The sequence below is a fragment of the Neolamprologus multifasciatus genome, chromosome 15 (genome assembly GCF_963576455.1).
Source record: "Neolamprologus multifasciatus chromosome 15, fNeoMul1.2, whole genome shotgun sequence".
Classification (NCBI taxonomy): Eukaryota; Metazoa; Chordata; class Actinopteri; order Cichliformes; family Cichlidae; genus Neolamprologus; species Neolamprologus multifasciatus.
This window is the reverse complement of record NC_140453.1, coordinates 28,547,327-28,565,407: the sequence shown is the minus strand read 5'-3', so window position 1 is coordinate 28,565,407 and position 18,081 is coordinate 28,547,327. Positions and strand designations below refer to the sequence as shown.

General features: G+C 43.4%; 1 protein-coding gene across 12 annotated transcripts in view; it reads right to left on the bottom strand.

Annotated features, from left to right (window-relative positions):
* Positions 1–18,081, bottom strand: part of szt2 (SZT2 subunit of KICSTOR complex) — a 115,814-nt gene that overhangs the window by 36,193 nt on the left and 61,540 nt on the right. For 11 of the 12 annotated variants that reach the window (XM_085133085.1, XM_085133096.1, XM_085133086.1 and 8 more), the window contains 9 exons: positions 17,817–18,008; positions 15,937–16,136; positions 15,596–15,762; positions 14,304–14,401; positions 14,075–14,207; positions 12,821–12,951; positions 10,535–10,582; positions 8,494–8,615; positions 7,827–8,012 (listed from right to left, as the gene is read on the bottom strand). In XM_085133085.1, coding sequence (XP_084989211.1) covers positions 7,827–8,012; positions 8,494–8,615; positions 10,535–10,582; positions 12,821–12,951; positions 14,075–14,207; positions 14,304–14,401; positions 15,596–15,762; positions 15,937–16,136; positions 17,817–18,008 — 1,277 coding nt within the window. The remainder of the gene's footprint in view (positions 1–7,826; positions 8,013–8,493; positions 8,616–10,534; positions 10,583–12,820; positions 12,952–14,074; positions 14,208–14,303; positions 14,402–15,595; positions 15,763–15,936; positions 16,137–17,816; positions 18,009–18,081) is intronic. The other variant, XM_085133091.1, reaches the window with a different exon arrangement.

The following is an 18,081-nucleotide window of genomic DNA, read 5'->3' as shown; positions in this document are numbered from 1 at the left end:
TCATGTTTATTGCTGCCATAAACAAGTGAAACACATTTGGACAGTGAAGGAATGTCAGGATTCTTGCTCAGAAAAAGGATCAACATGCTCTGAAGTCAGAGCACAAAAACCTTTTTGTAACAAAGTATCGATTTCTGCTGTCCCTGTATCCATACATTATTAGCAAACAAAATATCACCATGCTACACTGTATCCATTTTCCCCCCACCCCTAGCTTATATCTGCGCCAAGCACAGCAGTGTTTAAAGTCAAAGGTTTCCTAATGAGAAGCTTGTGTTGGAGGATCTAATGGTTGTGGTGGTGACTGCTGGCTGTCATTACTCAGACAGCAGAAGAGAAGTCTGGACCCACGTCCTTCACAAAGACGTCATTTCACAAACAGCAAGAGGGAACTCAATAATCTGTAAAGGTCTTGTTTTTATATGGTACATTCAAACTCATTTTAAAAGTGTTTAATACATGAAATCTTTACTTAGTCTGTGTTAATCAGGTGATTAATTCTGCCTTAACCTGAGGAGGCTCAAGCCTCGGACACAACAGTGAGGATGACCACAGACAGGAAGCACATTTCTATCACATGACGCAGCGACGTGCTACAGTCGCCGCGCTGTATTTTAGTTTTGTCTGTTCGTCTTTTTTTGCTGTTGACAGGAGCTTTTGGGGGAGTTTGCTCAGCGGAGCAGCTCAGGGCCCAGATGCCCCTCGTGTGGCAGTGCTGGCTGCACCATGCCCACAGGCTGGGGGGTCAAACCGTGCACTGGTGCTCCCTCTGCTTCTCATCAGGACCTTGACAGATGAAGTTCTGTTCAGGCAAATTTTCTGCTGCTCTGACTCTGCCTTCTGTCCGCACTCATTAGTAATGCCGTGATGAAGAGCGAGGCCATCGGAGGGAAAGGAAAAGTTTGCTTCTTTCTATTCTTTGCGCTTGTTTTGTTATTGGCCACAGGGAGACGACTGAAAGGGCATTTGGTGTCATTGTCTGCAGAGCGGGGTCTAATAAGTCCCTGCTTCAGTCTGTTCTGCTCACACTGTGCATGACATTTTGCTGGATTTTACTGAACTTTCATTCAAACTAAAACTGCATTACATGATTTATTTAAACACCACCATGGTCGGCTTGACCTGGTGGAGGAAGGGTGGCACTCTTTGCTCTCTGGATACTTCTCCATGCTGGAAAACAAGCTGGCCAACAGGCTAAGTACTGTATGCTAATCATCCAACAGTTATCTCCTGATCTGAGCCAGAAGAGCAGAGCAGTCACCAAAGACCTCGTCGCTTAGTGTCCTACAGACGCATCTCCTCCAGGAGTTTAATCGAATGATCCCAAAATACTCAATCCCCACTGTCGCTGGGCCTTTGGCTAGTCTGCATGGACAGCGCTTTGGCTCAGATCAGGACTCTTCCTCACATTTATCACCACCAGCAGGGGGCCTGTTAACAGAGGTGTTTGTTTTTATAGTTTACAGATGTCCCCTAAACGAAACAATTCAAAAGTTCTTGTTCTGAAAAGAAGACGTGAAAAACATGGCTGTGCAACATGAGGTGGCAGCTTTTTAACCCTTTAAGACCTACCATAGAACCAAGTCCGCCAGAGCTTATATTATATTTTTACATGCTGTGGAGCCATTTTTGGGAGCATTTCAAGTTGCTACACATCAATACAACCATTACAGCCTAAATTTTAACAATATGTCTGCATTAAGTGCATAGTAATTACATAAATTGCAAAAAAGTGCAATAAACTACAAAAAAATTGAAAATCGTTTTTGTTTTTTAACATATATTTCTAGTTAGAGAAATTTAAGAGGCTTATCCCTCAAAACTGTAAATACAAAAAAGTTGCACAAAATAGTTTCCCACCACAGGAAATTTATTTTGAGTGTCTTCATAGTTTTATTTTTGAAATACACCAATTTTTATACACTGCAGGAAAAACGAAAATAAATATTATAATGCAAATTTGCAAAAAAGCAGCATATGCATCAAAATAAACTATTTCCAGCAGTGCAATATGAGTCCTAAGCATCCCAGAAACCACACAGAAAGTCATGAAGTCAAACATAACTTTTAAAAACACCAGTATAGGCTCATGAGGCCCTGATGGTAAAAAACTACATTACTGCGAAAATGACGTCACTTCCGGTTTCGGGCAGGTCATGGAGGACATGTGATAGTTCGCGCTGACTCTAATCCAATGTAGGAAGTGTTACAAACAGCTGATCGGATCAGCAAAGCGTGTTTCTGGAATATTATGTTTTTGTTCCTACAAGTGCTTTTTATGCAGTTTTTGCAAAACTATATGTGGAAGGAAACTGTGACCGAGGACAAGCTGATGGCATAAGATGTAAGTACAACTCTTCCGGTTTCATATGCAAAAAAATTATTGCGCTAGCTCACGTGGTTGCAGAGCTACCGGGATTTAAAAGTAGTTACTCAAAACAGAGCGTGCTGCTCTGACCGGTTTTAAAGGGTTAAATAATCACTCCTTCACATAATATGAGAGGGTTTCTGAATCCATTCGTCACAAGGTTAGACCAGCGGTCCCCAACCCCCGGGCCGTGGACCGGTACTGGTCCGTGAGTCGTTTGGTACCGGGCCGCGAGAGTTGAGGCTCAGGTTTTATTTTATGTTGTTGTATTTATCCACCACACCTTAAAGGCCGGTCCGTGTCTGTCTGACATCAAACCGGTTGGGGATTAGACCATATTTAAATAAAAGTTTTTGACTGTGCCTCATTTTTCACGTCTCTTCAAATCCTTTTTCATGTTTATACAGTAGTCGTGCACATCTGTGAGGTTCACATCTGTGAGGTTCACATCTGTGAGGTTCACATCTGTGCGCTCAGTAAACAAACTAAGCTTGATAAACTGTCCTCACATCAGATTACAAATCAATGTTCTATCTACGCTAATGCTGCACGATGCTAGTCTTAATTGATTTTTGAGAACCTCTGTGGTGTGACAGCTTTATCATTTCCATGACGGCTCTTGTATTTCAGCAGTAGGCGCTGAGGCCGTCACTCTGCTTTCTCTGCCTACATTTCTCCAGATGTTCCGACACAGAAGCCTTTTTAGTCGCCCAGTTCTCGAGCCGTCTGTAGTGCACTATCACACATGACACCCCCTCCATCCCACCAGGAAAAAAAGATTGTAAAATCAATCAGTAGCTGTGGAAGTGGAGCCTTTCTGCACTGCTGTCCTCAGAGCAGCGAAGCTGATGTGACAGCTGATGTGTGAGAGTGGGAGGGAAGATGTAAAAAATGCTTTGCAAACAAAAATGCTTTGTTATTAAACAGGCGGCACAGCAGACTATAGAAACCTACAAGCCAAAGCCCTCAATGTGAGGGAGGATCATAAATAATCGAGGAGGATAAATGGAAACTGACAGAGGCTAAATTGCACTGAGGTGGTTAAGTCTTCCATTTTGGAAAACAAGGCCGCTGATGTGACAGGGTTATATTTCCAGGATATGATCCGGACAACAGAAGAAGACAGCAGATAGAGAAGGGTAATAATCAAGGAAAATGAAAACGCTTAGTCGCGTGGCTGAAAAATCTTGTTTTGGTTTCTGCTGCCAACACCATCAACTGCATATTGATCCAAAACTCCATATTTAATAAAGGGTGTCCAGCAGTTTTTGCTGAGACACTCAAAACAGAAAACAAAGCTGGATCGAGCCACGGCGAGCTCTGATGAAGCTGCAAGTGGCATAAATATGGAAGAGCATTCAGTGACAGTCTTTGCCTGCCAATATTCATACAGCATGTCGATCGCAAATCTTTTTGGACTGAACTGAAAACAGTTTGCACACTGCAGCATAGGGCTGCACGACTTTGCATAAAATGAGAATCACGATTTTTGGCTTAGAATTGAGATCACGATTCTCTCACGATTTTCTTTTCCAGTATAAATATTTATTGCACTTATTAACTGCACATCAACTTCGTAACAGTTGAGATTGAACATAAAAACAATAAATAAACATAAAAACAACAAATGTCTCACGTTTTGTGGTTGCAGCAAAATGTTGTACTGCTTGAAATTCGTCTCCACCGTTGCTCGACACTGCGTGTATAGAGCAGGTAGTGCAACAATAGAAAAATAGTTGCGGGACGGCACTGTGTAGCGTTTGTCTAGGGTGTTGATCATTCTCCTAAATCCCTCCTTTTGCACAGTGTTGATGGAGCCATATCTTTGGTCAGGTGATAAGTAACAGCCTCCGTAATTTCTTTGTGCCTGCGGGAGGTCGACGGTATAGGGAAGCGCTGTATAAGGTTCCCGTTATTGATGTTTGGGTGGTCGACCGGGACGGATTTTCTCCTGTCACTTTCTCGTCATCCCTGACGTGCTCTCCGTTGTTTTCCCTGCTAATTTTAGCAGCCAGCTTCTGTATCACGTGGTATAAGCTCCGCCCTCGTCATTTGTTGAGCAGGAAGAGTGAGCGCTTGTTTTCATGCAGATTACGTCCCGGATCAAAATGCGGTACAATCGTCGTCTTTTTTCTTTTTTTAAATCGTTGTCATTTGGAAATGAGATCGCACATAGGTATGAATCGAGATCGCGATTTTCTAACGATTAATCGTGCAGCCCTACTGCAGCATCTCCCAAATGTTGAATATTTTACATGAGATACGTGTTGTAGGGGTGACTAGTAGCAGACCAACGTTAATAAACACCTCTTGTATCTAAAAATCCAAACTTTACAGTGATCGTACAGAAAATGCTGCAGGAGGACAAACAGAGCAAAACAGAAATGGTTCTGATGCAAAAGCAAGAAATGCTCATTTAAAGATGACACTCACATTCAGAATAAACCTCTCGGGCTAATAACGTACATGCTAAGAGGTGGTTAAAGTCCCACGACTACAACTGTCATAGCCTAACATCAGCATTTTGTGTGCATGTTGCAAAAATCATGAATGATGTTTATTTACTGTAATAAGCCACGACAATTTTCAAATTCTTTTTGTAAGAGGAGCCACAGAGATGCAGCCCTGCAGCTCTCTATACAACTACTGTATCATAGCACAAGATGAAAACACATTACTGTGACACGTCGTCACTGGAACTCAGAAATAGCACGAGGACCACTAACAGGCTGGATCAAGTAATGACATCAACATCCATGTGGGAGTCGCACAAATTCCTCCTCGGGATACAACAGCTGCATGAAGCGTGCTCCGGGAGCTGCTGCCGCCTGTGACAGTGCGAGTGCAGATGCTACCCTCCCAGGCTGATTCCACCTGAGCTAGCATCCTGCTCTCCTCACCAGCTCCCCACCAGATGCAGCAGAAACAGAAGGTGCAGCTGAGCTTTTTAGAGGCAAGGCTGAGGTGTTTCAGCACACTGCAAACAAGAGGTCTAAGGGGGGGGGCGGGGGGGCTGAAAATGCTGCTAAGGTTTCTCTGATGTCATTTTTTATATTGCTGTTATAAAAAGAAAGAAGGCTGTGATTATTCTCCCAGAGCAATCGTTGAGCAGGACCATGTCTGACATAAAGCAGCGTTAATGCTGCTTTTATATGAAGAACACGCCTGTGCAGATCGTATTCCACAGCTGCACAATAACTGAGCAGCACAGGCCCGTCAGTCATTGCAGACTCGCTTAACACAGCGTGTCATTACAGGAAGCACGCGGTGCCTGCCACAGCGCTGATGCCACAGAACCTTTGCAGTGAGTTTGACACTGGTCATTTGCTGTCACCACATGTGAACACATGATGGCTGATCATAGTTAGCTGCCTGCTTTCTTTCTCTAATGCAGGACAAGCACAGCACCGACTGTGAGAGAGCTGCTGGTGACTCAGCAGGTGCTGAAATACCATGAATAAAAAATACACCCTGGCTTCCAAATCAAATCCTCGAATACTACTTTCAGTCCATACTGCAGCTTCTCTTATAAAGTCAGTATGACTGGAGTTGGAACTGATTCCTCTGTCAGAACACTTTACCTTCAACTTTCACTGCTTTGACTGCCTTGCATATATATATATATATATATATATATATATATTAGGGGTGCAACGATACTCGTATCGATATTGAACCGTTCGATACAGGGCTTTCGGTTCGGTACGCATATGTATGAACAATACTAATTGTTTAATTTATTTTATCAACTTTTCTTCTGACGGTGCTGTCTGTGTTGAGAGCTCAGTGGATCTGCGTTCGACTACTCCGCCTAGGCTGCACTGTCGAGCGCAGATTCACTGAGCGCAGGGCAAGCTAGCAAGACAGAAGCTAAGCTCGTTGCAACATGGCAAATTGAACCTCCCCCACCCTCATTCAGATCTGGCGTTTGGAACTATTTTGGTTTTCATGTGACGTATGACCCTGAAGGTAAGCGCGTCATGGACTAAAGTAAAACAGTATGTCGGATGTGCCAAGCAATGCTCAATTACATTGGTGGGAACTAGTGCGTTAGCGCAGTTAGCTCGTTAACGTGTTAGCCGTCCAGCCCCACGCACGGGGCGATCCGCGGTAGCTCGTTAACGGAGATTTGCCGTGTTGTGGCGTTAACGTCATTTCAGATTAACGCTGACAGCACTAGTGGGAACACAACGAATATGACTGCACATTTACTCCGACATCATCCTAGTGCAAAGACAAGTGGAAGCAGACAAAAACAACAAGCAGCATGCTACAAACTTTAGCCGAGTCATTTAGACAGCCGTTAGCACATGATTCTCCTTATGGGGACCTGATATGTTTAATATGCTGCTGAGAATATAGCCCAGAAGAAGCGTATAGTAGAGCTTTTATTTTGAAAAGAGACATTTCTCTGTAATAAACTCTCTTTTCCAAAGATGAGGGATTTCTCCATCAGATTTAAAAACTGTACGTTTGAGTTAAACTATATATTTGTAATTTTAATAAATGACAAATTAAAAAGGCATGAACATTTCTTTTGTATCGAAAAAATATCGAACCGAACCGTGAATTTTGTGTATTGTTGCACCCCTAATATATACACACACATACATAGAGATCAATGCATTTTTGATACAAATCTGTTGATATGCTTTTTGGCCGTTAAACACTGACTTCATTTGTGTGTATATATATATATATATACACACACAAATGAAGTTAGAATAAAGTAAGGGATATTGAACCCAAAATAAATCTCCAGGGCTAAAAAATGAAGTCAGTGCTTAACGGTCAAAAAGCATATCAGCAGATTTGTATCAAAAATGCATTAATCTCTATTTTTAAGAATCGATGACTGACAGGTGAGGGCAGACTGAGCTACTAGATACCTGCTGGGGTAACTGGACCGTAAAGTATGTTTTGCTGGATTTTGTAGGAAGTGTGCAACTGTACAGTTTAACAGTTTGATGCTGCGCTCCAGTCATGTAGTGCAATCTAGCCAGCAAAGCATTTTGGGGCCTGTAAATATTAGAGGAGACTGCATGAAGTATCCTCAGAGACAGACTTTGGTAACGTGTATGTAAACAAAACAGGGGTCACCAAAAAGTGTTTTACATTGTTTATACACAGAAAAAAAGAATGTAGTAAGCTTTTTATTTGTGTCTGATTACCTGATTACTTATAAGACAACAGCTTTGCTCATAACCTAAAACCTAAGACGCAGTGACGCCGTCCTGTTTTTAAAACGTGCATTCAGCAACCAGTTAAGGCCATCTTTGAGGTACAGTTTATGTACTAAATGGTGCTTCGTTGCTGAAATCCTCTGTGTGCTCTCTCTGACTCACTTTGTGTACAGACATCACAAAGAACTAACAATTCCCATGATGCTTTTCTTCCTGCACTGCTGTCGGCCTGCTTACAACACACCACATTACAAACTGTGCCAGAGTGTTTTTACCTGCTTGGAGTCTATTTCATGGATGGGAGCGTCGGAAAAGCAGTAGTGATGGAAGAGACCCATCTTCTGATTGAACAGGCAGTGGACAACATGAGCCCGCGCATTCTGCCACTTCACCAGACGCACCAGCTCGCGGTTCAGAGAGGCGCCCAAATCCACGGACCAGTTGTAGCTGTACAGCGTCACCTGGAGAACCAATGGTGACGCATTACAATTATGTTTTAAAGAGCACACTTGTACTTCCACAGCTTAATTATGAAGCACAATGAGGACATGTGTGCTACCTTTTTGAAAAGATATCAGAGAAATTTAGATATCAGAAGGTTCAAGGTAACTTTATTTATACACAAAGGCAAAGTAAATCTGCTTTACAGAAAAATGACAGCATCTGGCTTCAAAAACACACTAATAAAGGTTTAAAACGTAGAGGATTCAAAACAGATCTTTGGCTAATAACCTGGCACGTGTGCTTATATGTCACACAGTTTCATTATTGCAGGCAGTTTATACACGTGCGCTGTCAGAGCACCATCTTTATTGACAAAAACACATCTAAGGACAAGTTCATGTATTTGAAAGCCATTACAATAGGACCCTTTGGGATCTTGTTCTCGGCCCGGCCTGAGGGATATACAGAGTACACAGAGGCCTCCATATCCCAAATCACCTTTTTGTCCAGGATGCTGATGAAGAGGAACCTCTGGCGAGGAGCCATTCCCACCCCGGCCTGGCTCGGACCGAGCGAGTCGCTCTGCTCCAGAGCATCGAAGCGCTGGAAGCCTTTATGAGCTGGACAGAAAAGACAAAGTCAGTGAAACAGCAAAGCAACACAAAGCTGCCCAGCAGGCTGTGTCATGTCCTTTAACAAAGAGTCCCGACTGACTCTGATGACAATCTTTACTGAACTGTCAGACGAACATAACTTTAAATACAAATGTAGCGGGCAGCTGCTTCGCAGGCTTTTCACTTCCTGGGAGGTTTTGTGGTTTCTGAGGTTTGACTGAGAGTGAAAGCTTTACTGTGATGCTGCTTCTGACATCACAGCGTTCACACAAAAACCGTGTTGGCTTGATTATCAGGAGTGAAGAAACGTGGTTATCATTTAAAACAGATTTAAACCCGTTTGCGAGCGGCGGGCGTGATATCTCCGCAGAAAGGACGCAGAGAATGATGAAGTAATGTCATTACCACAGAAAGGTCGAACAGCATTTCAGCTTCAAGATGATTTAAGGTGCGCTTAAACTAAACTTGTTGGTGCTGCAGCTTTATAAAAGCGTATGAGTGCAACCACACAGCTCGTACACTTTCTCTGAATGTGCGCGTTTTATTCTCCTCGTCACTGTGACACAAAGTCACGGCTGGTTTTACTTCACTTTGGTTTGTGGCAGAGACACACGCTTACGTGTTGTCAGAGGTTTAGTTATTTATTTGTTACCTCAGAAGTATAAATGAGTGATATTCATCCAAACTCTGAAGCTATGGAGAAACTATTGAAAAAAAGAATCGCTGACATCATAAACGCATAAACACGAGTGTTTCTCACAACACTGGTAAAGTGTCAGTGCATCAGAGTCCTGAGCTGCTCGGACTGTGAGGAAGCTCGTAATTCAGGTTCAAAGTTTGCACCTGCAATCTGGCACGATCAGCTGATCCTCTGATGACTGTGGGTGTTATTACTATATTACATTACTACATATTCATATAAAACAGGAGAAGCTGTTTGATATGAACGCCTCAGTGTTGGGCCAGCACTCAGTCTGTAACAGTACACGGTCTGTGAGGTCGCGCTGCTGGACTTCCTGAAGACGTCCACGCAGCAGTAATGCCACTTACAGTTATAGTGGAGGGAGACATTTGGTGCCATCTTATTACAGAGTCACAGAACTCCCACAAACAGCGGCTGTGCTGAACACTTTGATTCAGCAAAAGGACGAAAACGCTTGAATTCAAAGGTCCAACACGTGGTGCATGTAGTGTAATAAGAACCAGACATGGGCTCCAGTGCAGGGAAACTCTAACTGCAGAAATAAGTCTGATTGTAAAGAAGTCAAAAATAAAAATACATTTATTTTCTAAACTATGATCGAGCTGTTAGCCAATGAGCATCGAGTATCCCGCGGCTTTCACAGTCGTAGCTCGAGGATGAACAAGAGGACGTCACATGAACAGATCCACGTTTTCTATACAGTCCACATTAAAAACTTTGTTATCACAGCGAAACAATTAGTCTGATTAACTGATGAGGCTACATAGTTAGCATCAGTGGTTATCGTTTTATGACGGCTCCGTTTTGTTACAGGGTGATCAATACATTTAAAAACACGACTGAAGTTAATGCAACTTTAGTCGTGTTTTATTTATAATGTAAAACAAATTTCATAAAAGTTTTAAGACCCATTAAAAATGAATTGAAGACATTTTAATGCCTTAAATTCAGATCATGGATTTTAAAAAACTGCAGGTCTTAAAGTAAAACTTTAGTTTAACTGAAGAGGCGAACACGCTAACATCTGTTCATCACACTGACTCACTGAGACTTTCATGTCAACATGTGACGTACTCTGTTCTCTGTGAAAGCTCGCTGGGTTTACATACATTTCAGCTGTTGATAGTATAGCAAAAACAAACAAACAAACAATATATTGACAAAACGCAGCCATAAAAAATCCCATAACCATGAAAGTTGTTGAGCTGAGGAGCAAACTTACGTGTGAACCTATTTAGCACTGGGCTGTTTTCCTCATCTGAACTGTCTTCTGTGGGTAAACAGAGGAGGTACAAACAGCACGGCGGCGTGGACAGTGAAACACAGCTCGACACAAACCGATGTAAGCAAACAAAAATAAGACAGATGTTAGAGAGCTGCGAGCGCGGACAGAGAAACACAGAATCAAAGAGCAGCGGCGGCGAGGACAGAGCACGTTCAAAGCTGGACAGGAAACACACGGAGCGTCTCCTCCACACGACTGTTAAGTGTTAGCAACATGCTGCAGACAGTCTGTACAGCCTCTCCTGCTAATAGAACAGCTTCACCTGAAGAATATTCTCACTAGAGCAGCTTTGTGTGATTAGCTGCTGCGACACAAATCAACAGAAACGAGGCCGAACTTTATTTTAGTCGAATAAATGAGAAAAAACTAGAAACAGAAGAAACAGAAGCTCAGCATGAGACAAAAACAGACTGCACTCATTGGACACCTGAAAGTACTCATAAGATATAAACTACACTACAGTTACATTAATATATTAAATTAAACTGTGTTTATGTTTTATAGCCATCGTTTTTGTTTGTTTATTATATGTAAATTATAGTTTTATTGTTTTGGCTTTTTAGTTTTTGGTAATTATTTACTATAGTTTATAATGTAGCGTTTTATTCAACTATATGATGTTTAATCAACTTTCTCCAGGAGGTTTCTTTTTTGTTTGTTTGTGTAACTTTGTTGTGTTTCCATCCTCTGCTGCTTATAGTGGAGATGTTTGCAGCACACGGTCCAGCTTTACCGAGTCAACCATAAACTCCTCCCCCAGCAGGCATCCAGGTCAGACGCCTAAACAACCTCAGCTGGCTCGATATCAAACAGCTGCTTGTCTTTACCCCATGGCCAAGTTACTCACCCCCTCTGAGGGTGAGACAGGGCGATGCCCCCACACACACCCATGGTCGTCTCACCCTGTAGGACTGCAGACAGACCAGGAAGCTGAGAGCATCGATCTCACACTCGGCTCTTTCTCACCAGGACGGACTGTCTGACTGTTTGTCTCCCACTCCACTCATGAACAAGACGTTAACATGAACTTCCTCCAAACTGGGAGCGCACGTTCCTTCCTGTTCCACCGTAGAACCACAACACTGGACTTGGGGCTAATTCTCATTGATGTTTCAGTCAGTGGCGACCTCTGTGTGCACTTTTATTCCAGCTTCTGTTTAGTTTCAGTTTGTTTGTCTCATCGTCGTCTTTTCAGTCTGTGAAGCTCTTTGAGCTGCATGAGACGAACTACAGACTGAGATGTGATTGATTACAATAATGAGGAAACACAAAGAACATCACAGGATAATGTGTTTATTGGACTTTTATTTGACATGCTTTTACTTTATTATTGAGTCATTTTAGCTCATTAGAAGCAACACATGACTCGAGCACATAACAGGCTCAGAACCAGCAACAACACATTATGTGTTTTTATGTGATGTTTTTCTCTTTCTCGTCGTCTTTATAAGCCTGTTTATTGCTTTTCAATTATTTTTGATCATTTCTCATTAAATGCTTTTATCCTGTTATTGACATTTATCCTGTGTTTTGCATTGTGCCGTCCTGCTGCAGCTCGTTCTGTTACCTTCATCTTGTTTTGTTTGGCCTCGATTCTGCTCATCTGTCAACTGTTTGTAATTAAGCAGGAGGGAGATGAAGTAATTAACAGTTATTCTACAAATTCTGCTACTTTGTAGATGATCAAATATAAATCTAACAATGTGTCATTTGAACATATCGCCCTCCAATAATATAATGTGGTCACTGTCGCTTCACTATCAATACTGGGTTTAAATCTGGGGCCAGCTGGGCTCAGTGTGAGTTTGCCTGTGTGGCTCTCCGTGAACAAAGACACGTATGTTAGGTTAACCGGTGTTTCTAAATTGGTTGTAGGTGTGAATGAACGTGTGGACGTCTCTCTATGCAAGTATGGTGTCCAGAGTGTGCCCCACCTCCCACTTACAGGTCAGCTGGGATCGGCTTGGAAAATGGATGGATGACACTGATATACTCGTACTTGAACAGCTGTTCAAGACTCATCACTCGCTACATCTGTATCAGGGCTGCACAAATCTATGAACGGCCTTCATTTCTAATCAAATATTCTGATTTCCTGATGAATTGGAGAAAAAGGAAACAACCATAAAGGCTGTTGAGTCGAGGTAGTGATGCATGGCCTGTGCAGCACAGAGGGGAAGGCAGTAAGGGGCTGATGTGAACGGCTGGTACTGCGGCGGTTACCTTGCTCTGTGCTGTAGTGCCACTGATGGAAGTTGCGGCCGATGAGAATGAAGCTCCTCACGGCGTCCGGTGGTTGGCTGAGGTTCTGGCCAAGAGGGAGCGGCACAAAATGGTCTCCAGATGTGGGGCAGCTGCAAAAAGTATAAAACAGCTGCAATATTATAGAGCTGAACGACTTTAATGGCAGTGTGCAGTCAGAGGGCGCCCAGCAGGTACGGTAAATATCCTGTTAACAGTTTCCAAAGATATGGCTTCTACTCTACCTGAGCTCTCAAACTGCTTCATACAACACGTCCCACAGAAGCACTGTTTCTATGGCTAAGTGCATTGGATGCCTTCCAGTGGATGAAGCTGAGAGAAACCTGGGGTCAGTATCTTGTGCATGTAGACTGGAGCAGCCAGGCATCCAATCACCAACCTTCTGATTAGTAGATGACCTGCTCGGCCCCCTGAGCTCAGTCTAAGTGTTTCTGAGTGTGACCCAAAGCTGCAGCTGCTCAAAATCCTCAGTTTAAGAGTTTTTTTCTAAACGTCACCAACACGAGCTGCTCTTCAAACCTTTAGTTTGTGAGGGGCAGCCAATCACAATAAACGCTGCTGTAAAGCAGGAGAAATAAAAGGGCTGACAGAGGATGAACTGGGGGCGGTAACAACCCAAAACAGCGCCTAACTTCACATCTATAAGGTAAAACTGTGTGTCTATAGTCGTGTTCACTGATTATATGTCTGAGATGTCTAAAGGACTGATTTTCGAGTGACTTGGTATCTGTGTGGCAACAATCAGCAACAAAGACGTTGTCTGGCTCCAGAGAGCGCACACTTCTTATTCACAGTGTTTTCTAATGAGCAGGCTGCCACGAAGGCTGAGAACAATTTGTTCGCTGCACTGAAAGAGATGAAAGCAAGTTTGACTTATAACCAATAAAAGTCGTTCAAATTCCAGCTGAAGAGTCAAAATGATTGAAAGCATGAGGAGACTGAAAGTAGCTGCCATTTGATGAGTAAGTGCAGAACGCAGTGGGAGCATCAGCTGCAGAGATGAAAGTGAACGAAAGCTGTTGAAATGTCGTTTGCATTGGAAGCAACAATCGACATTTGAGCTGAAGAGTCTCAGCTGAGGTGTTTCTGAATGTCAGAGCACAACAACAGCTTTCATGCACCTCGGCAACAAAAAATATCACAACTCAGTGTTTTTATTGCTCTCAGCATTAGGAAGGTACAAGTGATGATCATGAAAAACATGTAAAAACTCACCTCGTCTTTCGAAACGTCTTCACTGTTGTGTCGGCGGCCAGCGAGCTGACCAAACTGACGATCTCTGCCAAGATGGACGGCAGCAGGAAGTGTGAGGCCGTTTTAGTTGTGCACTGCTGAATGGAGGGGCAACCTGAGAGCAACACAGAGTGTGAGCGCTCACAGAATATAAACCCCCAACTTCTCAAATAAGTTTCAGATTCTGGACGAATGTAGAGATAAAACTTACCGAGTTTGGCCATGAAAGTTATCCATGGCTGGCAGATATCTTGGTAAATGGGGTCCAGAGTGCCTGCGTCTCCCTCCTCAAACTGAGACAGCTGCCTCCTGCACAGCCACAAACCCCCCACACTTCATTAAAACACATTTTTATGGGACTCACAGCAGAGAGAAAACCTGCTTTGGTGGTTTAAAGGCTTGTTGCCTGCCATCAGTGATGCAGCGGTGGTCGGGTAGGATTCTGCTTTCTCAGCTCCATATTTAAGACAGAAATGACAACACTACAAAAATGGTAAAATATTTAATCTTTAAATATGAAGTGGACAGTACTGGCACTGTGACTCTGCCCACTCCAAGCATCATGCTGTCTTAGCCTTTTCTGAAAACGGGCATCGTGATCGCGCTGGAAGACGTCTGACTGTGAAACCAACTGCACACGAACCAGCTAACAGCCTGTCAGTCACAGCAACTTGCTAACCAGTCTTGCTAGCATTAGCTGGGATCTTTCATCTGTAAACACAGTCACTGGTGAGTCCAAAAGGCAACCAGAGCAGCAGCCAATAATCTAACAGCATCAAAATGCCAGTGAAGCTAAATGGTGACGATGCAGCAGCTGTGTGCATCTGTACAGCCTGAGACTGAAGAGCCACCAGCAAGACTGCAGCAGCTTACACCCATCAGCTTTCTCCATACATGGTGCAGACCCGCCTGCTAGGACCTGGCGTCACATTTTGGGTTGTCTAGACCACAATTATTCCACCACTGTTCTATCGAGATATAGAACGAATGTCCTCATATGTGGATCTCATTTTTCTCAGACACTACATCAGGTAAAAAGATCTTTGTTTTTACATCCACTCAGCCTAAACAGCAAAGAGAAATTAAAAATGCCATGAAGGAGTTTGTGTCTCAGGAGGTTAAATTTGGCACCAAAGATCTTCTAAACCAGACCAGAATAATTTCAGCTCTTCGTGCTTTCCTCTCCATATAAAGTTTTAATGCGCTTTAAACAAGCGGCTCTCAAAGCATTAATGTCCAAGTATGAACCCGAGGGGCCAATATATGATTGAGGGCCACACAGGAGAAACGCTGCATATATAATGTGTCGTGCAGCTTTCATTAATAATGATTGGTCCTGCTATATCACACTCTTACATGAAGTAGAAGAAGGGACTGCACAGCCCACGCTGCGTCCGTGTTACCTCCAAGGACTGCATAAGGTTAAACTCTTTATGATTTCTAGCTTCCTGATGCAGTTAGTGTTCAGCAGTAATAACTCAAAGTGGCTTCAGTGGGTCCCACCTCTGGGTCTGCTCTAGCTCCACGGCCACCGTCTTGTCCTGGCTCCACTGCTGCTTCACAGTCTCCGTCTTGTGTCTGCGGCGCGCTGCTCGGCCCTCCTCTCCTTTCTCCTGCACAATGTCGTCTGTCGTCTTGGGGCTCCCGAGCTCGGCCGAGTCTGGCTTACTCTGATGGAGGGAAAGAAACATGCTTTCATACGTCTGTGACGACTTCAAATTGTTTAACACATCTGATCTGTCAAAACTAGACGAACAGTCAACAAGCACTGAGATCTGTGCAAAAAAGGAACGATTGTTTTTTAAATGATCACAAAATGCTGACGTAGAAAGACAGTAACTGACCAGTATGTCCCAGAAGCTGCGGCGAGTGCTTTTGCCAGTAGGCGTGGTGGACTCGGGTGTGCTACTTCCTGTCGTGGGGGCGCCTCCTACAGCTTGGATTAAGCTGATCGGAGATGGACTGGTTTTAAAAACCCTTGAGCCACTGCGCTGCCTGGGGCTGTCCTTCACCTCTCTCGCCTCGGGCAAAGGAATCAGCAGCCCTGAAGAACATTTCACAATCAAACTTCAATTAAAGTCTTAAACGTTTCCCAAGAGTGGCTGCAGCGAGATCCTCCATGCTGTTCTGCTTTCTGCCACCGGGTGTCACGAACGCCCGCATCCAAATACCCCACATGCTTCTAGATTATTCATTTAGTCTGTTAGGCAAATAAGCCTGATAAAGGAGGGATTTCATGACCAATTACATGAGGGTCAAACATAACATGGGAGGAGCTTTACTACATTCAAACAGGAAAAGGAAATCAGTCTGTCGTACCAACGTGTTAAAACTCTACCTTTCCACAAAAGCCCTGCAGCTTCAGTATGTGCTGCGTCTCCTCCAAGTCATCCTCTGATGTTGGGTTAACCAAAAACAGATGAAATGCTTCTGGGTTATCTGACAAATTCCAAAGTGTGGGGTAATTTGTTGTCCTTTGTGACCCATCTAAGTCTGCTTGTGCTGATATTATCAGCTCAGAGGACGACTTGCCAATTTTCTCTCATCACCATCATTAAACCTCTGATCTGTGTCATGATATCAGTGTGGAAGACCACAAACAGATGAAGCAGCATGAATATTGGATTAATCCGGCCAAACGGGCCATTATGCAGCAGCAGGTGAACCATCTCTCTGAATATGTACAAAGGCCAACAGTACATGTTGGTAACAGAAAGAAATTCTGTCAGCAAACCGAATTCTTCGCCTCGTCTGAGGACGGCATTGATAATGTAGGCTCAGCTTTGTAGTTAAAAGGTTAGCAGGACGTCCCTTTGATACCACAAAGCAGTCCTGCAGGGACAGTTGCATCCATTTTTGAGACCTACCCAAGCACCATTTGGGTTGAGTAATTATCCGCTGAGTTGTACCAGCTCAAGATTCAAGCATTAAACTAAAAAACTGAAAAAACAAATGATGGAAACCCATGGCATTGTCCCCTACCACTCCGAAAGAGACTCGCGTTTAGGAACAGGACTGTCTGCGGGTCAAGAAAGCACAAATATAGAGGACACCTACACCTGGCTGTGGCACCATCGTACATGCTGTGATTGCAGCCAGTCCCCAACTCTCTGTGAACGCCACTCATGGCCACTGATCAATGGTCATGACAGCTCAATGATAATGAAACTGACCTCACGACCCACTGTTAGTCAGTGGTGCTACTTTCAGTCATTATGCGAATGTACTGATTATTAGTTTGTGGAAACCTGAAGGATGAGAAGGCGACGTGCAGATGAACAGAATCAACCTTTTGGTGCATCTGCTTGTAGTTTTGTCTTGCAGTGAAAGTTTGTTATTTTATTTGCTAAAGACAAAAACATTTTAACAACATGAAACTGCTGCTGACCACAGCTTTCATGTATCACCGTGCACCGCACAGCAACAATGTGTCAAAATCATTTTAGAAAAATAAACCTCTTTGGCTATTTTGACTACATTTGCATATTTGAAGTAAATAGTGACCGTTTCAGACCCATTATCAAACTTTTAGACAGAGCCAATTATCTCTGTTGCTCCTCGAACATAAGCCATTACATCAGTGTTTCTGTTGACACAGTGTCAGAAGTGTGGTGAATGATATTACACAGTAAAGCATTGTTTTTATCGGACTGCTTGGTACAATCTGATTGCAAATAGGTGCAGACACAACAGGCCCAGCATACAGATGCAGTAATGAGCTCACCTTTTGCCTCTTCTTTCTGAGCTTTCGTTGCTGGGCAGAGGACCCCGACACAAAGAGGGTTTGGCAATACTCTCAGCTCCATGACAACATCACACAGTGCGTGGCGCAGTGCCCCCTGCAGTTTGTCACTCAGCTGTAAGGGGCTAATGTTGCCTTGTTCCCAGATGTCGAAGCGGACATACAGCTGTGGTTCTGTTAGAAGCAAAACAGACAAATAAGTGAAAAAAGGGAAAAAAGCAATAAAAAGGAACATCTTGTTGACTCA